Source organism: Lissotriton helveticus, chromosome 10, assembly GCF_964261635.1.
Source record: "Lissotriton helveticus chromosome 10, aLisHel1.1, whole genome shotgun sequence".
NCBI lineage: Eukaryota > Metazoa > Chordata > Amphibia > Caudata > Salamandridae > Lissotriton > Lissotriton helveticus.
This window is the reverse complement of record NC_136071.1, coordinates 870,233,929-870,251,319: the sequence shown is the minus strand read 5'-3', so window position 1 is coordinate 870,251,319 and position 17,391 is coordinate 870,233,929. Positions and strand designations below refer to the sequence as shown.

The following is a 17,391-nucleotide window of genomic DNA, read 5'->3' as shown; positions in this document are numbered from 1 at the left end:
TTAGTCTGCTGGCTCCGCAGTTGTGGAACACATTGCCAGTGGCACTGCGCAGTATCTCCAATTTGTTGGCGTTTAGGAAGGGCCTTAAAACTTGGCTCTTTAGTTAGGGTTTTCTGTTTTTCCTTTCTGTTTTGTTTTTGCTTGTTATGTTGTGATTTAGAGTTACAATAAAGCGCCGGGACACTCTTTGAGTAGCCGTGCGCTATACAAGTTTCAAATAACATAACATAACATATAGGGGAAAGAGCCAGGAACCTCAATGAGAGTAGTGTAGGGAAAGATAACTTATGCTTTCCTTGCTAATGAAAAAGGATTTAGATTCCGCCTCAATTCTGTGTTGCATTTTGATTTTGGAGTTCGTTACATTATGCCTTCTGTGTCAAATTAATTATATTTGTAGGTTCGGCTCTGTATTGATTTTTATGTACCTATATTCACTGATTCACAGATGTGTTTTATTCCATTTTTGGCCTTATAATAAAATCCATAAATTGCAATTCAGAGTCTGTGGTCTTTGAAACATGACTTACTTCTAAGTATAATTTGAAGTGTTTACTCCCCTCAACCACTTTCAGCAGTTCACTAAAAGAACACCAGTGCTAACTTTGGAAGGGAAGGCAAAGACTACATTTGGCGTAATCAATCGCATAATGTCTGGCGACAGCTGACCTGTATAGCTAGACCAGCAAAAATTGGTGACTTTTTACTTTTGAAATATACAAACAGCAAATACATGAAGAAAGCACATAAAACATATTTAAGAGATTTCCAAACTATTGATAAAATAATTTTAAAGAAAACAGCGAAAGACTTCAATGTTTAAAAAACAATACCGAGATGTTACACGTGTTCTCTTATTCAAAAGTCAGTTGACACTTTTAAAATCTAAAACCACGAACAACGGGCTGTTATTTTTCGCTGAGAAAGTTGGCAATCATACCTGCCTGTAACCGCCAGGCACGCCCTTTAAAAACAGCAGCTACCTTTGGCACAAACCCAGCAGTTGTTGTATCTTTTAGACTGTGTTTGAAGCCCCTTGTCTTGAAAGATGGATCTAAGAAGACCCATTGTACTAATGCGGTCATGTGCTGCTCTGTGACTCAGCCACTGAGTTAGTTGTAATCGCCTGGGAAACAGGACGCCGCCGTGCTAGATGGGACCGGACGCCTATAAAGCGCGATGGCTCTGCAAACACCAGGCTGCAGCGTTCAGAGCTGGACTGTGGAGCCCAGAAGCAAATCAGTGACAGTCTCAAAGCATCCATTCCTGCAGAAATAGTTCATTTTTTCTTGTATTTAAGGCACACGTGAGAACATGATTTGAAATCTCACAGGTTAATGTGCCGCCAGAGCTCACTGGCAAAAAACAAACTAGGATAGCTTTGCAGAAAAGCACCTCAGCTGTGAGGCATTATTGAAAACCTCCTGTGCTAACTAGAGAGTGTGGGAGTTGTCCCTCCACCCCTCACTCCTACGGCAGACACAAGCATGGAAACGGAGGAAGAGCCGGCGACAGAGTCCTTTTCAGAAGACAAACGGGTGCTCTTCATAGAAAGAAGACTGCAGCTGGTACTTAATCTCAAAACAGACAAGTGGATTAAATACATTGAAAATGAGCACAATCAGAAAACTCTGGCAGACTTTTTAGAAAAAGATGGCCCGCCGTTCCTGTTTTTCACATCCACTTCTGCAGGAGTGTTGACTGCCGTGCACGAGGTAAGTGCTCACGTTTTTGTTTGCAGCCCATGGTATACCTCTTTTGAACGGAGGAACACTGTGGTCTTCTCTATAGAAAGTGCAACTATCCATTGCTGCACATTGAAAGCCTGTTCCAGAATACATTTATACTGATATGTCTTATCTTTTCTTGACCCCAGCACCCAATCTTAATTGTACTGTTTGTGTGTCCTGAAACAGAACTCTAGCAACCCCTACTTAAAATACAGATTTTGCTTTGTTAGTGATATTAAATGGACAAAACACACCGCTTCTTGGTTCACAGTTAGAATGTATGTGACAGGTTGGGACTGAGACAGAAAAGAGGTCTCCCCCCCCCCAGTAACAAATCAGATAACCAAACAAGTGGGCCACATTTTGAAATTGGGGCAGCTGTATGACTGTTTGCTAGGTATGGGATGCTGCATGCATAGTGCCCACACCGCCATGCGCTCCCCCCGCTTGCAATACACACTTACTTTTCCCAACAGAAACTCAGGAGACATGTTTATGGGAAAGAACTGCTGCAGGTTTATTTCATACAACACAGGTATGGTATGACGTTCGTTATGGTGGGTCATCTAACAGGCGATCCAAAGCAGGCAGCCCCTCGCTGTCCCGCTTGCCTAAGGAGCCATCTTGCACGGCGAGACGATGCTCTGACGGTGCTTTTATTCCACTTTTGTTATACTCCCTCCCCGCCCCCCCTGTCGGGGCGGAGCGGTAGGGCACACCCCCGGTCGGTTCAGGCCCCCCGACCGCCCGAAGGACTAACGGGGCGCTGTCGCGGTTTCCCGGAACATCCTTCGGCTCCAGGTCCTTGGCTCAGGCACCCTTACTGTGCCAGGCAGAGGTACCCTTACTGTACCCTTCTGCCGCAGAGGTACCCTTACTGTCCGTCTGCTTCCAGATCGCCCTGTGACTCCGCCTGCAACACAAAACTAGACCATTAAATTATTCACCAATTCGCACCGCCGCTCTGCTGCTGGGTCAGGGTGCAGGGAGGGTTACAGCGCAGAGCCGAGGGAGAATCCAAATGGCCGGGAAAGAGGCCGAGCACAGGCGCTGGGGTCCTAAATACCAGAGGGGCGCCCCTCCTCCCAGGTGAGCCCTCCCCTTTGTTAGGAATCTGGGGATGGGCGCCAGGAGGGGCGTAACAGCTAAGTTTGCGCGTCGTGTGGGACTAGGGCGCTGCCCCGCCCATGCTCCCCTGCGGGTCGCGCGGACAGCGGCATAGTGCCCACACCGCCATGCGCTCCCCCCGCTTGCAATACACACTTACTTTTCCCAACAGAAACTCAGGAGACATGTTTATGGGAAAGAACTGCTGCAGGTTTATTTCATACAACACAGGTATGGTATGACGTTCGTTATGGTGGGTCATCTTACAGGCGATCCAAAGCAGGCAGCCCCTCGCTGTCCCGCTTGCCTAAGGAGCCATCTTGCACGGCAAGACGATGCTCTGACGGTGCTTTTATTCCACTTTTGTTATACTCCCGCCCCGCCCCCCCTGTCGGGGCAGAGCGGTAGGGCACAGCCCGGTCGGTTCAGGCCCCCCGACCGCCCGAAGGACTAACGGGGCACCGTCGCGGTTTCCCAGAACCTCCTTCGGCTCCAGGTCCTTGGCTCAGGCACCCTTACTGTGCCAGGCAGAGGTACCCTTACTGTACCCTTCTGCCGCAGAGGTACCCTTACTGTCCGTCTGCTTCCAGATCGCCCTGTACTCCGCCACAGCTCTGGAGGGGGCCCCCGTCGATGACAGAGCCCCCCACCCACCTAGCTACTTTCGGTCGCTGTTTAGTGCACCTTTATCATAGTACCCTTCAGTTTTCTCTTCGTATTGGTACCTGCCCAATGAAACACAGGCCTCTCTTCCATGAACTTCTGCTTGGATCTGACGACCCTCTTGCGGGGCTGTTCTACCGCTACCGGTGATCTGGCCCTGCGAGGAACCTCAGACCACCGGAGCTCGCCCGCTCCCAACTCGTTCCCAGATGAAAGGTGGGGGTATTGTGTGGGGGCCCCCCGAACGCCGGGTGCTGTTCTAGTTTGAGCCTCAAATTGCTCTATTACATAATGGATACCACAGTTATCGCATGGTAACGCCCCAACTGAACCTGCATGCACTCGATTATGCTACAAGGGCAAGCCTCACTCTCACAGGACTAGTTACCAACAACATGGGTCTTGCCACCATAGGACCTGAATAACCCCTATTCACTGACTCAGGGCGCCCGCTTAATCGTGTACCTGGCCCAGGGCCCTCCACCTCCTGTGCGCCCTGCAGTTTGAATTAAGCTGTTTGGCTGTTTGGCATTACCTGTCAATATCTACAAGAGGATCCACACATCCTCGCTTGGTCCATGCTTCTCTGTTGCATAACCTGGATCAGTTACCATAAAGCTTCCTTGCCTGGCCGACCCAGCCTCGCCAGCGTGACCAGAACATTCCCTCTCAGGTGAAATAGGGGGATATTGGGAGGACCACCCCTCCCCGCCCTGCATTGCTCTAGCTTGCACTTCAGTGACCTCATTGCATTACAGGAACACCCATGACAGGATTTGTGTTCTCTCGAAAGCAAGTTCCATTTCTCGGACGTGGCCCCTTGTACCAACCTGAGAACATGGGAATGGCCCATCACCCACACGCAACAGTCAGCTGTAAAGTTTGGCCTCCGAGGCAGGGTGCCCAAGCCAACCACAACCCGGGCCAATCCTAGCTTCACCCCTTGACTACGTTTGCGAATTTAATCCCAGAAAATCGCTTTTAGCTTTTTCCAGAAGCTATTACTTAGTTTGCCTGAGGACTGATTACGTACTTCTCCTCACTCTGACAAACATAAGGAAGTTTTTCCAAAGTATCCCATTTGTTCACCTTCCTATGCTTCATCTGCACTACGTTAGCTGTTTTCATTCGGAAACAGTATACACGGGACCGGCAAGTGACTATTCGCCTTATTGTAACTGCTGCAATGGACAACCAGTGATATTCGTCCAAGAAAGTAAAGTGGTGTGATTGTGAAATTTACCACCGTAGCTGTAATAATTATTACAGTGACTGTCCTGGCAAGTCACTGCCAGATCAATCTAGGAATAGTTGAAGCACAGCCTAGCAGATATATTATAACAGTCAAATTGTTATTCCCGACCATTACTCCATAATCACGACTGCAGCATGGTTGCTACACCACGCATGCTCCTAACTGCATGTGACTCCTAATCTGCCTCGCTCCCTGGAAGCAAGTGTCTGGAACGAACGCAGTCACCTAGTAGTTGCCTTCACTTTTCGTCTGCCACGGGGCAAGCCGCAAAAGAGTCCACATTCTGATGTGTGGTGGGTTTGGACTCATTCCCAGAATATTGGTGTAAAGTTCCTATTTCCAGACTTAGCTTGTGCCCCTGCAGCAAGCATCATGCACTCCTAATTCTCTTCTGGCGAACATGAAGCTTTACACTGTCAACCTGAAGCTAGGAGGTTATACATGTATTTGATATAGAGAATGTGTGCTAAAGCAATCCCATTTTATGTGTAATGCTCTGTATTTGCATTGGCTGTACAGTAATTTAGGGCTGACATGCCATTTAATGCACTTGTTACCTAGTGTTCGGGTTTATGTTTGGCCCGATTCACAATAAAGCAAGGTATTCACAATTGTGACCCTTCTTTATAATTCTACTTATTCCTCCCGGTTGTCACTCCCGTCCTTCAGTAGTATTTCCCAGTGGAATTCCCACACTCGGGATAGGTCTGTGTGCTTACAGGTGTGTTCGGCTTGAAGCTGTTTGAACCAATATACGGAAGTACATATTTTCCACACATTTAAAACGTACTTTCAATTAAATCGCTTATCCTTATCGTTTCATAAAGAAATATTGCGGTTAGTGTGAATTTTTGCGTGCAGATACTACTGTTATAGCTTGTACTGGGAAAATGCTGTGTGTACACCTTTTCAACATACCCTAAAGAGTCATTACCTGCGTTTTGGAGGGACTGAACCAAACTATATACCCCTAACCTGACAGCATGGAGGCCATGCAATACCTAAGGAGACATGCCTCTGTTAGGCGCAGGGAGACTGACTCATTTGACCTGCTATGCTATTCTTCAGCAGATCTATCCGCCTACCACGGTGTACTGCCTGCTCAGGACCTTGGAATTGAAACACAATTACATTTGTTGCCTAAGCCACCCCAACCTTCCTTGCTCCTAGGATCAGCAAAAGTTTTTTTCTGAATTCGGTAATAATAATCAAAACACCTACCAGAGACCTGGTGTGACCTATTTTGGATTGGGAAAGACATCCAAATTACCACCTTGCTAGGCTGGAATGCTGAGCCGGCCTTGCTGGTACTCGAACCGGCGGCCTGTAAATGAGCGAATGTTCAACTCTGAGAAAGCGGGCGACCATTCAGACAACGCAAGTCTCCTCCGCCTATCTCAAATCCCTACCGTGCATTGGCTCAGGGTATATTGACTGTGAGTTGGGCCCGCAGGTCCAAGCAAATTAGCGCCACGCTGCGGTTGTTCCAGCCGCAAATTACAACTCATTTTGGTAATACATCCTATGCATTCGCTCCTATTCCAACGTGTTATATTCTAGACGACTTCCAATAAGGTGCATTGGATGTTCGCCACTCTTGTTACAAGTAACCTGACTCATTCCACCTCAGGTCCTTACAGCCATCTGAGGTTTGTGATTTACCCATTGCTACATCAGGCCATACTTACCGCACTTAAATTTGGCAGAGGTGAAACTTGGGGCACTCCCTAAAACAAATAAATTGTGATTACCATTGAATGGTTAATATGAATCATTATTACGTCTTGCCTGCAGCCTCTTGGTCAGAGACACTAGACCCGCCATACTCACACTACGCGGTCATGTCTGGATGAGGATTGAATGATTTGACATGGCCAGGAGGATGACGCCTCAGACAATCTTGCGAGGTGGTGGGATTCGCAGAAACCTAATCGTATGACTCCGCTGCCTGCAGCGCCCTGGTTAGGGACAATAGACCCGCCATACTCATTTAACAACCGCTGCAATAGTAGCTTAACTGGGTGATTATCACAGAGTTATCTTGCTACTTTCATTGTTGCCTGAAAACCTTGGCTAGAGAACGAACAATGCAGTACTTTTAAAATTACTGCACAGCCATAAACAAGCCCCCGCACGGGGAGTGTACCGGTCAAGACTCCTTTAGGACTTCTGCTCCTTTGGTCTTTGACTTTTCCTTTCCGGGGAGCTGCGTTTATAAGTCATCATGTAAGAATCTGGCTAAAGATGAAGGTGGTGATAGGGAGCTAGCTATGAAGTAGCGTGCCATGGACACACAGAATGTAGTGGAAATGCTGTGTTCGACCAAAACTGGGAATTTAATAAATAATAATAATACTAAAACAAAACCAAAATCCTGGCCGGAGTCGATGCCTTTTTGTAGGCTTCTATTTTACGTTGGTACATCCAAGATCACGCGGTACTAGTGGCCAGGAATATATGAATGTTGATGAAGGTTTTAACTGCTCATGGTGGCGTTCTTTATTAATTGCGCCTTGAAGTAAGCCTCGTTGCACGGAGAGACTGGAAGGCCTGACGGACCCACTGGGAGAGGTGAAACAAAGCCCAGGAAGGCAGAAGTAACAACATACATCTTTGACGCAGAATGACATCACGATGTTACACATTTCCCTGTCCTTAGCCCCTCAACAGTCTCTTATTTGCTGACACCTCACAGGCCGGGTGTAAAATAATAGCCGCTCCGGGCGAGTCCCGTTGCCAGCGGGAAAAGCGGGGACCAGGACTGCAAGCGCACCCGCGAACCCTACTGGATCAGCCCTGGAATTCGCGCCAGGTCGGGATACAAGCCATCTCGCTTCCTCAAAAAATCACCCGTCCCACTCCCTAATCCCGGCACTGAGCAGTAACAACACCGAAATTACTAAAACGATAACCGGTTGCTGAAGAACCGAGCCCCGAGCCGAGTATCCGACGGGCCTAGGACAAAGGACTGGTGATGGCGGCGGCCTAGAATTCGGCGCCAACCCGAACAGCGGCTACCAATATCCTGATAATAGTACCCAGGCATATATTCTCGCTGATCTTGGAAAGCTTGTTTGTAGTGAATTACGGCGCAAAACAGCTCGTTCATGGTAATACTGTCTTTAATCGAGGCGAGCCATACCATATAGCTCGCCTCGGCATGCCAGCAGCTGTGCGCACATATCCGAGAAGACAGCGCGAATCCCCGTCCGCGCACTAACATCTTTCTCATACACAGAGCTGTGCATCAGCACACAACCCGGTGCCCTCAAATACCTTCCTAGCGTTAGTACCCGTGACTTGGAAGTTTCACACAGATTACTGGATTTGGCACTTTACCCCCCTCAGTGGCGTTACAGCAAGTGCACCCTAGACAAGAAAGTTACGTGAACATGCATGCCAAGAGTTAACAACAGTAAAGTGGTACATTTAAAATAAAATTAGAAAATTCGGTGATTTTCAGGCTGGGGAGAGAGAGCTAAAGCTAAGACGGTATTGCTTTGAACTCGAACTATGAACGATTGGACTCATGGTAAGTGCCCAAGGAGTGAGACAGGACCTTTCACATGTTTTTTAAAATCTGAACCTGCAAGAGTTCCATGTGTTTCCGGGCGCCGGCTATAAAAAAGATCAGGTATGAACGAGTGATCAGTTTTATCAAAGGTGTCAGAGTTGTGGTGTCTGAGAAAACAGACAAGGCTGCAATTTAAAGGATGCAATTAATTCTCAGACAGTCTGCATCCGAGTATTAGAGTATTAAAAGCTGAACATTTATTTTACTTGAACTGCCCGTGCTGACGGTCATTCTTCGGACCCAACCGGCCCCAATGCAACCAGGACGCGACCCAAGAACCCGTTGCTCTTTGTGCCACCTGCAACTTGAAACTGCTACCGTTTTGCGTGGCCCCTGTTCAAAACGGACCGCGTTGGGTGACTGGGCTTGCCTCAGACACTAACGCCTTGTCACCCGTAAGACTGGGACTCACCGTACAACATCCCCGCTTGAAAACGGGTCAAAGAAAAACCACTGCCTGCCCCACAGCTTAAATTCTTAAAGGGACAACCGGCCCAAGGAACCTCAAATCGCCACGACCCAGGAGCATCTCCGGCCCGAGGCAAGACTTAGCAGCGGCCACCCACACCTAAGACAGCAGAACGAAGTGCCCTCCCACACTGCCGAGCCCTCCTGCACTTAGTGCTTAGAGGGCGGGTTCGCAGGTCACACCAGACCTTGCAGCATAGAAGTATCATAAATCACTCCCACGCTCCTCCATGATTGACAGGTTGAAATCTCAGCAAATGTGAACAAAGCGCATAGGGCGTTCCTGGCCCGATTAATGCATCCACTGCAGGGGCCCGTGTACGACCTCAAGGTAACCAGTTAAAAATGCCAGCGGGTCCACTCAGCCTATCATCCATCCGAGGTCGAAAAAACGAGGACCACCGAGTTGGGTTACAATAAACAATAGTTATTCAGTGCCTTGAGACTCATGGCTGATCAGTGCGCTTTACAAATACATGCACTATTTATGTTGTGTTATGGCGGGCTTTGGCGCCACCAGTGATGTTAACTACAACTGTCTAAGCGCTCGTCTTTCACCGGAGCCCTCAAGCACTCTGAGGTGGGTGACCGTGCCACGCCGGCGCTACAGCTGACCGTAAATAAACACCCATCCTCAGAGCGGTAAATTCAAGGTGCCTTAAGCTCTGAGCAATCCTCGTCTTTGTGAAATGACCACGCTGTGCAGACCCGCAAAGACACCATTTACTGCCAGACAAGACAAAGTGCCCGATTGCGGTGGATCACCCGGGGCGTGGGTAAAATCACCTCCTATGTGCCCGGTGGACGGAGTGTACCGGCCACGCCACCGGTGACGCCTCCAGAACTGCGCGCTCGGACGAACGCGTAAAATGCTTTGAAACTACTGACCCACACGCATAGGCACCAAGCACCTCATGTGTATAAAACAAAACCACCTCAAAACAAGCAAGCCAATAGCGCCGAACAGACCTGGGGGTTCATGCAGCTGCAGCAGAGACGCGCGCAGCCACCAAGAAATACATCGATGTAATACGCATGGCGAACAGACACAGCAGCCCACTTGACCGACCTGAAACTAAGCGTGCCGATCGCATGCAAACTCCGTCCCCTGGTCAAAGCCCCGACACCGTGCATACAATGCCACAAAACAACTGCACGTGTAGCGTGCGCATCACAGGGCACAACCACAGATGTAACAGGCCTGAAAGCCCCAACTCACCCCAACCAAACGACGCACGCGGAACCTCAGAGACGCGAAAACAGACGGTGTGACAAAACAGCATCCGGGCAGCACCGCTCTTTGGGGTCAAGGGGGGGGCGAGGTTAGGTCCACGAGGCCGGCCTACAGCGCAGAGCCGAGGGAGAATCCAAATGGCCGGGAAAGAGGCCGAGCACAGGCGCTGGGGTCCTAAATACCAGAGGGGCGCCCCTCCTCCCAGGTGAGCCCTCCCCTTTGTTAGGAATCTGGGGATGGGCACCAGGAGGGGCGTGACAGCTAAGTTTGCGCGTCGTGTGGGACTAGGGCACTGCCCCGCCCATGCTCCCCTGCGGGTCGCGCGGACAGCGGCATTTCTGCTGACTGTAGGCAATGTGTGTAGTACTATCAGGGAAATCAACCGTGGACACCGGTCCACCAGACCATAAAACAGGCCTACACACTGACCTCCTCACTGATAAGCTAAGAAATGGAAGCTGAAGTCCAAGTCCTAGAATTCATCGTAATTTAGATTTAAAAACAATACGGTTTGCCTGAAGGTGGCACACGAAATGTGGACTCCCAGAAATAACGGATACTTTAGAGCCAATGTTAGTTCCATTAAGTGATTGTTTCGTAGCAATGTGTGTGTTGTTTTAAAAAAAAAAAATCATCGAATTAATCTGACTTAACGAGCTACGACAGTAGGCAGTCTGAGATGATGTTTGTTGCATAGACCGTATCCTAGATCGCTAAATGACTGTCGCCTGAAATTTTATTTTCCAGCCATGGATTTTCCATTGAACAACATTCTGGGAGTTGTAGGCTTGGTTAATTTCAACTGAAAAGCATGTACGCACACATCTGAAAACTATTTTATTTAAAGAAGCGTCTACCTGGAACTTGTCTCGTGGGCGTGGCTTGGCTTGGCTGGGATGGGATGGCAGACGCGTGAGCAGACAGCTCTCCATCAGCCTATCACTCCTCCTCTACAATCATACAGCTGGGGCTGTTTTGAGACTCCCTACTGCCAGCTGGGTGGTGGTGGTGGTGGTTGTTGTGCTGCGGAGAGGAGTCGGACCGACTTTGGTGGTTGCCGGAGCCGTGCTCTTAGAGCTGCGAAGTCCGGTGAGGCCTGAGAAACGGAGGCTACACAGTCGGATGACTGTGGTGTCTAAAGCACTCCGAGAAGGCCCACAATTTGGCTGACGCTGTCCCCGTGGTCTTCGGGAAAACGAGGCACGGACGCACCCTACTTGAGAACTGCCGGGAACACTGGGGGCATAGACGGTTTAAATACGAGTGTTGGCAGAAGGGGGGTTTGGGGGGCAGCCGAGCCGCGAGGTCTGCCCCCCGGGCAGATTTGGGAAGGGAGGAATAACAAGCGAGCGGCCATTTTGCCGTGTTGGGCTGGCTGGGACAGCCCAAAAGCAGCCCAAAAGAGGAATTTTGCAGCCCAAAGCATAAATAGCGATCCCGAGTTGTCCCAGCCACCATTTTAAGTACTGAGACCTGGTGGCTGGGAACGTTTCAGCAGGAGCTTTTTTGTCAGGTGTTCTTGGACTTTCGCATGTACCCACCTCTCAGCAGCGGGGGTCAACTCTCTAAGCTGCCTTGTTCGTTCACCCAGCGTGGCTCATTTACTTTAAGTCGGGGGCATGGCGAGGGGCGAGTCCTGGAGGCACTACGCCTGCTGTGCGATGCGAGCACCCGGCGCGGCATGCCTTCGCGGGCGTGGTGGCGGCGGCCATCGCCTGCGCGCCGCCACGGACGATTGCGCGTTCCCAGGTAGGTTTTTCACACGGTTTTCACAGGTTTTTGCACGGAGGTCAGACGAAGCAGGGAGGGCGGATGAGGCGCGCTGCCAGTGGTGCCTCGCCGCCCTCAGGAATGGAGTCTGCGGGGAGGGCTGGGGGCGGGGCAGTAGGAGAACGCGGGCGGGCAGCGATGCGGAGGGGTGTTGCGGCGCCCTGGCGCGGCGGGCGAGGTCGGGGAGGCTCGGCCAGTGAGCGGGGCCTCTCGGGCGTTTTTTGCAATGGGCGGGAAAGGGGGCGGGTGGGGAGGCGTGGGAGAGCAGGCCCAGGATCGGCCGGGGAGAGAGCGTGCAGGGAAATGGGGCAGGCATGGGGAAAAGTGGCCGGGGATGTCGTCGAGGGGAGGCGGCCCGCCACAGAAGGGGAGACAGGAGAGACCCTCCCCTGCCTGGCAGGGGGCCACGGGCGAAGCAGAGAGGGGCAGGAAGGCTGGCAAGAAGGGTACAAGGGGGGTGCAAGGTGGGTCAGGCCTGGGTGGCATTGGAACGGGGGGGGGAGAGTTGGTCCCAGGTGGTCGGGTGGGGGGAGGGGAACCGGGGGGCAGTGATGGGGGCATGCCGGGGGGAGGGTTTCTCCCCAGCATCGATAGACTTAGAAGGCAGTGAGAGGAAGCGGGAGGGGTTAGATGTGTTCGAGCCTCCGGTGGAGGGGGGGCGGTCGGGGGTAAAACATGGAGAGAGTACGAGGAAGTCGGGGGTGGTAGGGGGGGAGGGGGACACACGGTTCAGGGTCCCAGTACACCAGCAGTACCTTTTCTTTGGCGGGGGGGACGGCCGGCGTGGGGCTCCAGACTTGGTATGGCTGGGGGCGGCCCGGCAGCACCAAGGAGAAGGGAGGGCTGTGCTTCCTGCAGCAGGCCCGGAGTATATGCTGGTCCTCGTCGCGGCTGGCTTACGAAGGCCCCAGGCGGGCTTGCCGGTCCCTCCACCCACAGGGCCCCCAGCGGCTTGGGGATCGTCAGCGGACATGGAGCACCGGCACGGAGGAATACGTGACTAGTCTTGGCATCGAAGAGAACATAGTGGTTTGCATATGCAATCTTTGCACATCTTCCAATCAAATTTGCTGGGGACTTAATGAGGGCTTCGCCCCTTTTTTATAAGGCACTTCTGATGACATGGGGGGCTACAATTGTGGACTGATCACGTACAAGCTTTCTATGTCCTGGGGGCCATGGATATTCATTTCGTTAGCATATGCTTTTCCTTCTACACAGTTACTCACACTTGTACTATCTCTAGCATAGGTTTTTGTCAGTACCACATCAGGTTTTCTGGAGAACTCGACGTATTTAGCCAGTATTGGTAAGATGGGTTGGCAACCTGCAACAATTGGTCTACCGGGAGGATTTGGTGGTCCTCATGCACGCAGCAGTGGTAAGCCTACGTCCCTCTTAGATAGAACGAGGTGGTTGTGTTAGCCGGGACAATTGTGTGTCTAGATATGGGAATAATGGAGGAGGCCTATTGTTAGGCGAAGCTATGGTCGGATGTTGACCTACATTGGCCAGGAGTTGTGGTATATTTCTTTTCCCGACACATTAGTTCCGATATATACAAGAATAGGCTATACGCAAGAGTTACAGATGGATGACACGTCGTGATTGTTGTGTTCTGTTTCGACAGGCGGCCTTTAAAGGCCAGAAAAAGGGTTTTTTGGGAATCTGAGTACCCCTGAGTGGGTAGTAGTGGTTAGGTTGCTGGTATGCCGAGGTGGCTGTTGGCGAGGTCGGGCGGGAGTTTTTTGTGTTAGTCGCCTGTGCGAGGTTTGGTCACGTAACCGCATGTGAGACCTCTATTTCGGGTGGGAATAAGAGACCTTAGACGGGGTAAAAGGCAACAGTAACTCTATGCCTTTAAGGTGGTCCAAGGTTGTCGCGGGTAAGTATGGAGGATATTAGGTCTATTAGACACGTGTCCGTTTTGTTAGAGGCCATTTCAGGCATGAGACTCCATACCAATATGGCCAACACGTTTCTGTGCAGTTTGGTCACATGCTCACAAGAGCGACCATAGCGTAGCTGCACCACGCCAGCGAAGCACTCAACTGTTGAAGCGAGCGAGGTGTGAGGATGAATGATTTAGGCAACCATTCGTACAGTAAGTTTCTACCGTGGCTGGGGATTGTTAGGTTGTACAACGCTATGCACGGAACTCAGTTCTTCCTTTAGTTTGTCACGTTATGTTTCCTTTCGAGGTTACACGGGCAAAGTGCAGTGTGTATAAGTACAGTTGGATTCGTTCATGGGGGTCGTTAAGGTCTCATAACACGATAGGATATCGGTGCTGTTGATTGCATGTTTTCAATTTTAGATTCTGCTAAAAACGTGGCTAAAGGTAAGATATACGGATTGGGGCGTGGTTTTCACAGCAGTAGGATCCTCTGTATGATTTCAAGTGGTTGCGGTGACCGACTGTGGTTCCTTTTTAGGACCAGACGGTTAAAGTCTTAGTTACCGGTCGTGATTGTAAGTAGTGGCACTAACATGGATTTTAGGGGAGGGGGCATTTCACCTAGTAGTATGGTGCGGCACCACTGATTGGACAGCCGTATTGAGACCTGGGTTACGTTTGACTCCACCAATATGTGAAGGTGTATGGATGTTCGTACACGCAGGACACGTTGGGAGTGGAGGAGGGTGTGCATGGACAGTATAAATATGCGCTTGGGAGCATTTCGTTTGGTGTGGACGGATGATACATATACATGTTCTTAAGGGATTGGTCGTAAATATGTTGTTGATGGTACAGTGTGGTTTTAAGATGGCTTCATGGTGGAACACTTGTCTTGACGATGGTCTCGGGGAATAACAGTGTGTGAGACCGAAGCGTCGACGCTGTGACACTCTTCCATGTACAAGACTACTGAGCATGGTATTGGGATTAGGTATATAAGCGGGGAATAATGTATATATGGCACAGGTGCAAATATTGAACATATAGGGTGCGGAACAGGGGCAAATAACACCGCACATGTAAAAAAGGGGTAGCTGTGGATATTTGAGTCGCCAGACATGCATGAAATATGGCTTCACATCTATGTGATGTACGTGAGATATGCTTTTAGGTATCTTATGAAAACTGCAACATTTGATTTTGATAATGATCCCTGGAGCGCTATGGAAGGTTGTTCACTATTGTGACACGGTTGTAATGTAAAAATAACTTTAAAATAATTCCCTAAGGAACATTTTTAATTTGGTATTTGACTAGGCCCAGTTCCTGGGGAATCTTTGGGTTGCCCTATGTCTGTTCATTAGGTATGTGGACATGGCATTGCTGATGGGCTGCTCGAGGTCCTGCGCTTTCGTAGGTTCCGGCAATGGTTTTTGCGGGACGAGCGGGTCACTAGGGAGGTCAGCTCTACCTGGATGACTCTTCTTTCTTGGCGGGGCCCAGGACTCCACGAACTGCCAGGTGGCGCTGGACTGGTTTCAGGAGATCACGGAGGTCCTTGGGGTGCCATTGGTGCCGGACAAGGCAGTGGGGCCACGCACGGCGCTGTCAATTTTGGGATACTGAGCTGGTCTCGGTGTTGCTGGAGGCATGGTTGCCGGCAAGCGAGCAGCGACGGATGTTGAGGCGGCTCGAGGTGATGGAGCCAAACCACAAAGTGCCAGTGTTGGAAATTCATAAAAGACAGTGGGGCCAGGCACGGCGCTGTCAATTTTGGGATTGAGCTGGGCTCGATGTTGCTGAGGACACGGTTGCCGGCAGACAAGCAGTGGTGAATGTTGAGGCGGCTAGGGGTGATGGAAGCAAGGAACAAAGGGCCAGTGTTGGAACTTCAAATGACAAGTGGGGCCAGGCACGGCGCTGTCAATTTGGGTATGGATCTGGTCTCGGTGTTTACGGGAGGTGGTGGAGGCAAGGCACAAAGTGCCAGTGTTGGAAAGTCGAAAGACGGTGGGGCCGGCATGGCACTGTCAAATTTGGGTAGTGAGCTGGGCTCGGTGTTGCAGGAGACACGTCGCCGGCAGACAAGCGGCGGCGGATGTTGAGGCGTTGCTAGGTGATGGAGGCACGGCACGACGTGCCAGTGTTGGAACTTCGAAAGACAGTGGGGCCAGGCACGGCGCTGTCAATTTTGGGTATTGGGCTGGTATCGGTATTTACTGGAGGCACGGCTGCCGGCAGACAAGTAGCAGCAGATGTTGAGGCGGCTCGAGGTGATGGGGGCATGGCACAAAGTGCCAGTGTTGGGAATTCATAAAGAGGGTGGGGCCGGCATGGCACTGTCAAATTTGGGTATTGAGCTGGACGCGGTTTTTGCTGGAGGCATGGTTGCCGGCAGACAAGCAGCAGCGGATGTTGGGGCTGCCTAAGGTACTTGGGGCATAGCACAGGGGTAGTGTTGGAAATTCAGGTGCTGGGGGGACATCTCGGTTTTGCGGGCAGGGTGTTACGTGTCGGGTGGACCCGTTGTGGGACGTTGGGCCGGGCCCTGGCGGGAAGGAGGCCTCCGGCCACTGCGTGCGGTTGTCGGCGGGCGTCTGGGGGGACTTGCGGAGGTGGCGTTTTTTTCTGGACACAAGTAACGGGGTTGCCCAGGAGAAGAAGGGCAACGGGGTCACAGGGGTTAGCGGGGTGGAAGCCCCTGGCAAGGGCAGGGACGGACAGCGATCGGTAGGGCACGTGCCGGTTTCGGAGTGGGGCGGCGTCGGAAGCGCTTGCCGGGGGTGCGGCCGGGGGGACACTACGCGCCGGTGATCCTCAGTGTTATCGGCGTTAAGTGCGCAGCGAAGGGCGTTTTTGAACGCGCGCGGGGATGCTGGGGGCCGTAGTTATTGACATTTGTTGTTCGTTCAAGCGGGGTGGTTTCTTAGCCCGGGACGTGTTGACTTGGATTGCGGAACATTCTTTTGTGAAGAGGGCCAAGTGGCAAGCACGGGATGGCTAATTTGGTGGTCAGCTGAGTTTCAACCCTGCGTGGTTTTCAGGTGCTTGGTCAGGGGGGCTCGTTTATTGGGGGTGTGCCGTGAGTAGGGGCCGGCGGTTGGCGTTCTCATGTCTGCATCAAAAAAGGGGGTTGGGGGGCAGGAAAATGGGGAGGCGGTGTAATCACCTAACCTCCGCCTTTCCCTGGGTGGCGGAGTTGTTTTTGATGTTGGCCAAGTTTGGCTGGAGTTCGGTACTTTCTCGTGAAGTTTGGGGAGTTGGGAAACGGGAGCAGGGAAAGCGTAACCAGTTTGGGAGTTGACATTAGAGGGTAGTTAGTTACAGTTGCAAGGAGGCAAATAGGACTGTAGGTCTTGGGAGGTTTTGGAGTTAGGAGGTAGGGGATAAAATTGGATAGTATTATGATGTAATTGAGTTATATGTTTGTATATTGCACAATGGGGGATTTTATCATGTGGGGATCGTAGGGGTGGGGGGAGTAAAACAAAAGTGGTCAGGTAACTCGATGTTTAGAGAGGTTTTAGTTTTGTAAGGCGTTTTGCCAGTTGAATAAATGTGATGTGCACCTGTTTCAATAAAGCGGCCTTTTACACACACAAAAAGGTAGTCGGTGTGCTTGCCCCCCTTTTTCCCTCCCAAGGGGGGTTTGGGGGGCAGCCGAGCCGCGAGGTCTGCCCCCCGGGCAGA

At 51.1% G+C, this 17,391-nt stretch overlaps 1 protein-coding gene across 1 annotated transcript in view; it reads left to right on the top strand.

The window, feature by feature from the left end:
- Positions 1-1,369: 1,369 nt before the first annotated feature.
- Positions 1,370-17,391, top strand: part of DNAH11 (dynein axonemal heavy chain 11) — a 3,642,058-nt gene continuing 3,626,036 nt past the window's right edge. Inside the window, exon 1 of the mRNA XM_078663510.1 lies at positions 1,370-1,715. Within this exon, the coding sequence (XP_078519636.1) occupies positions 1,488-1,715 (228 nt within the window). The 5' untranslated portion in view covers positions 1,370-1,487. The remainder of the gene's footprint in view (positions 1,716-17,391) is intronic.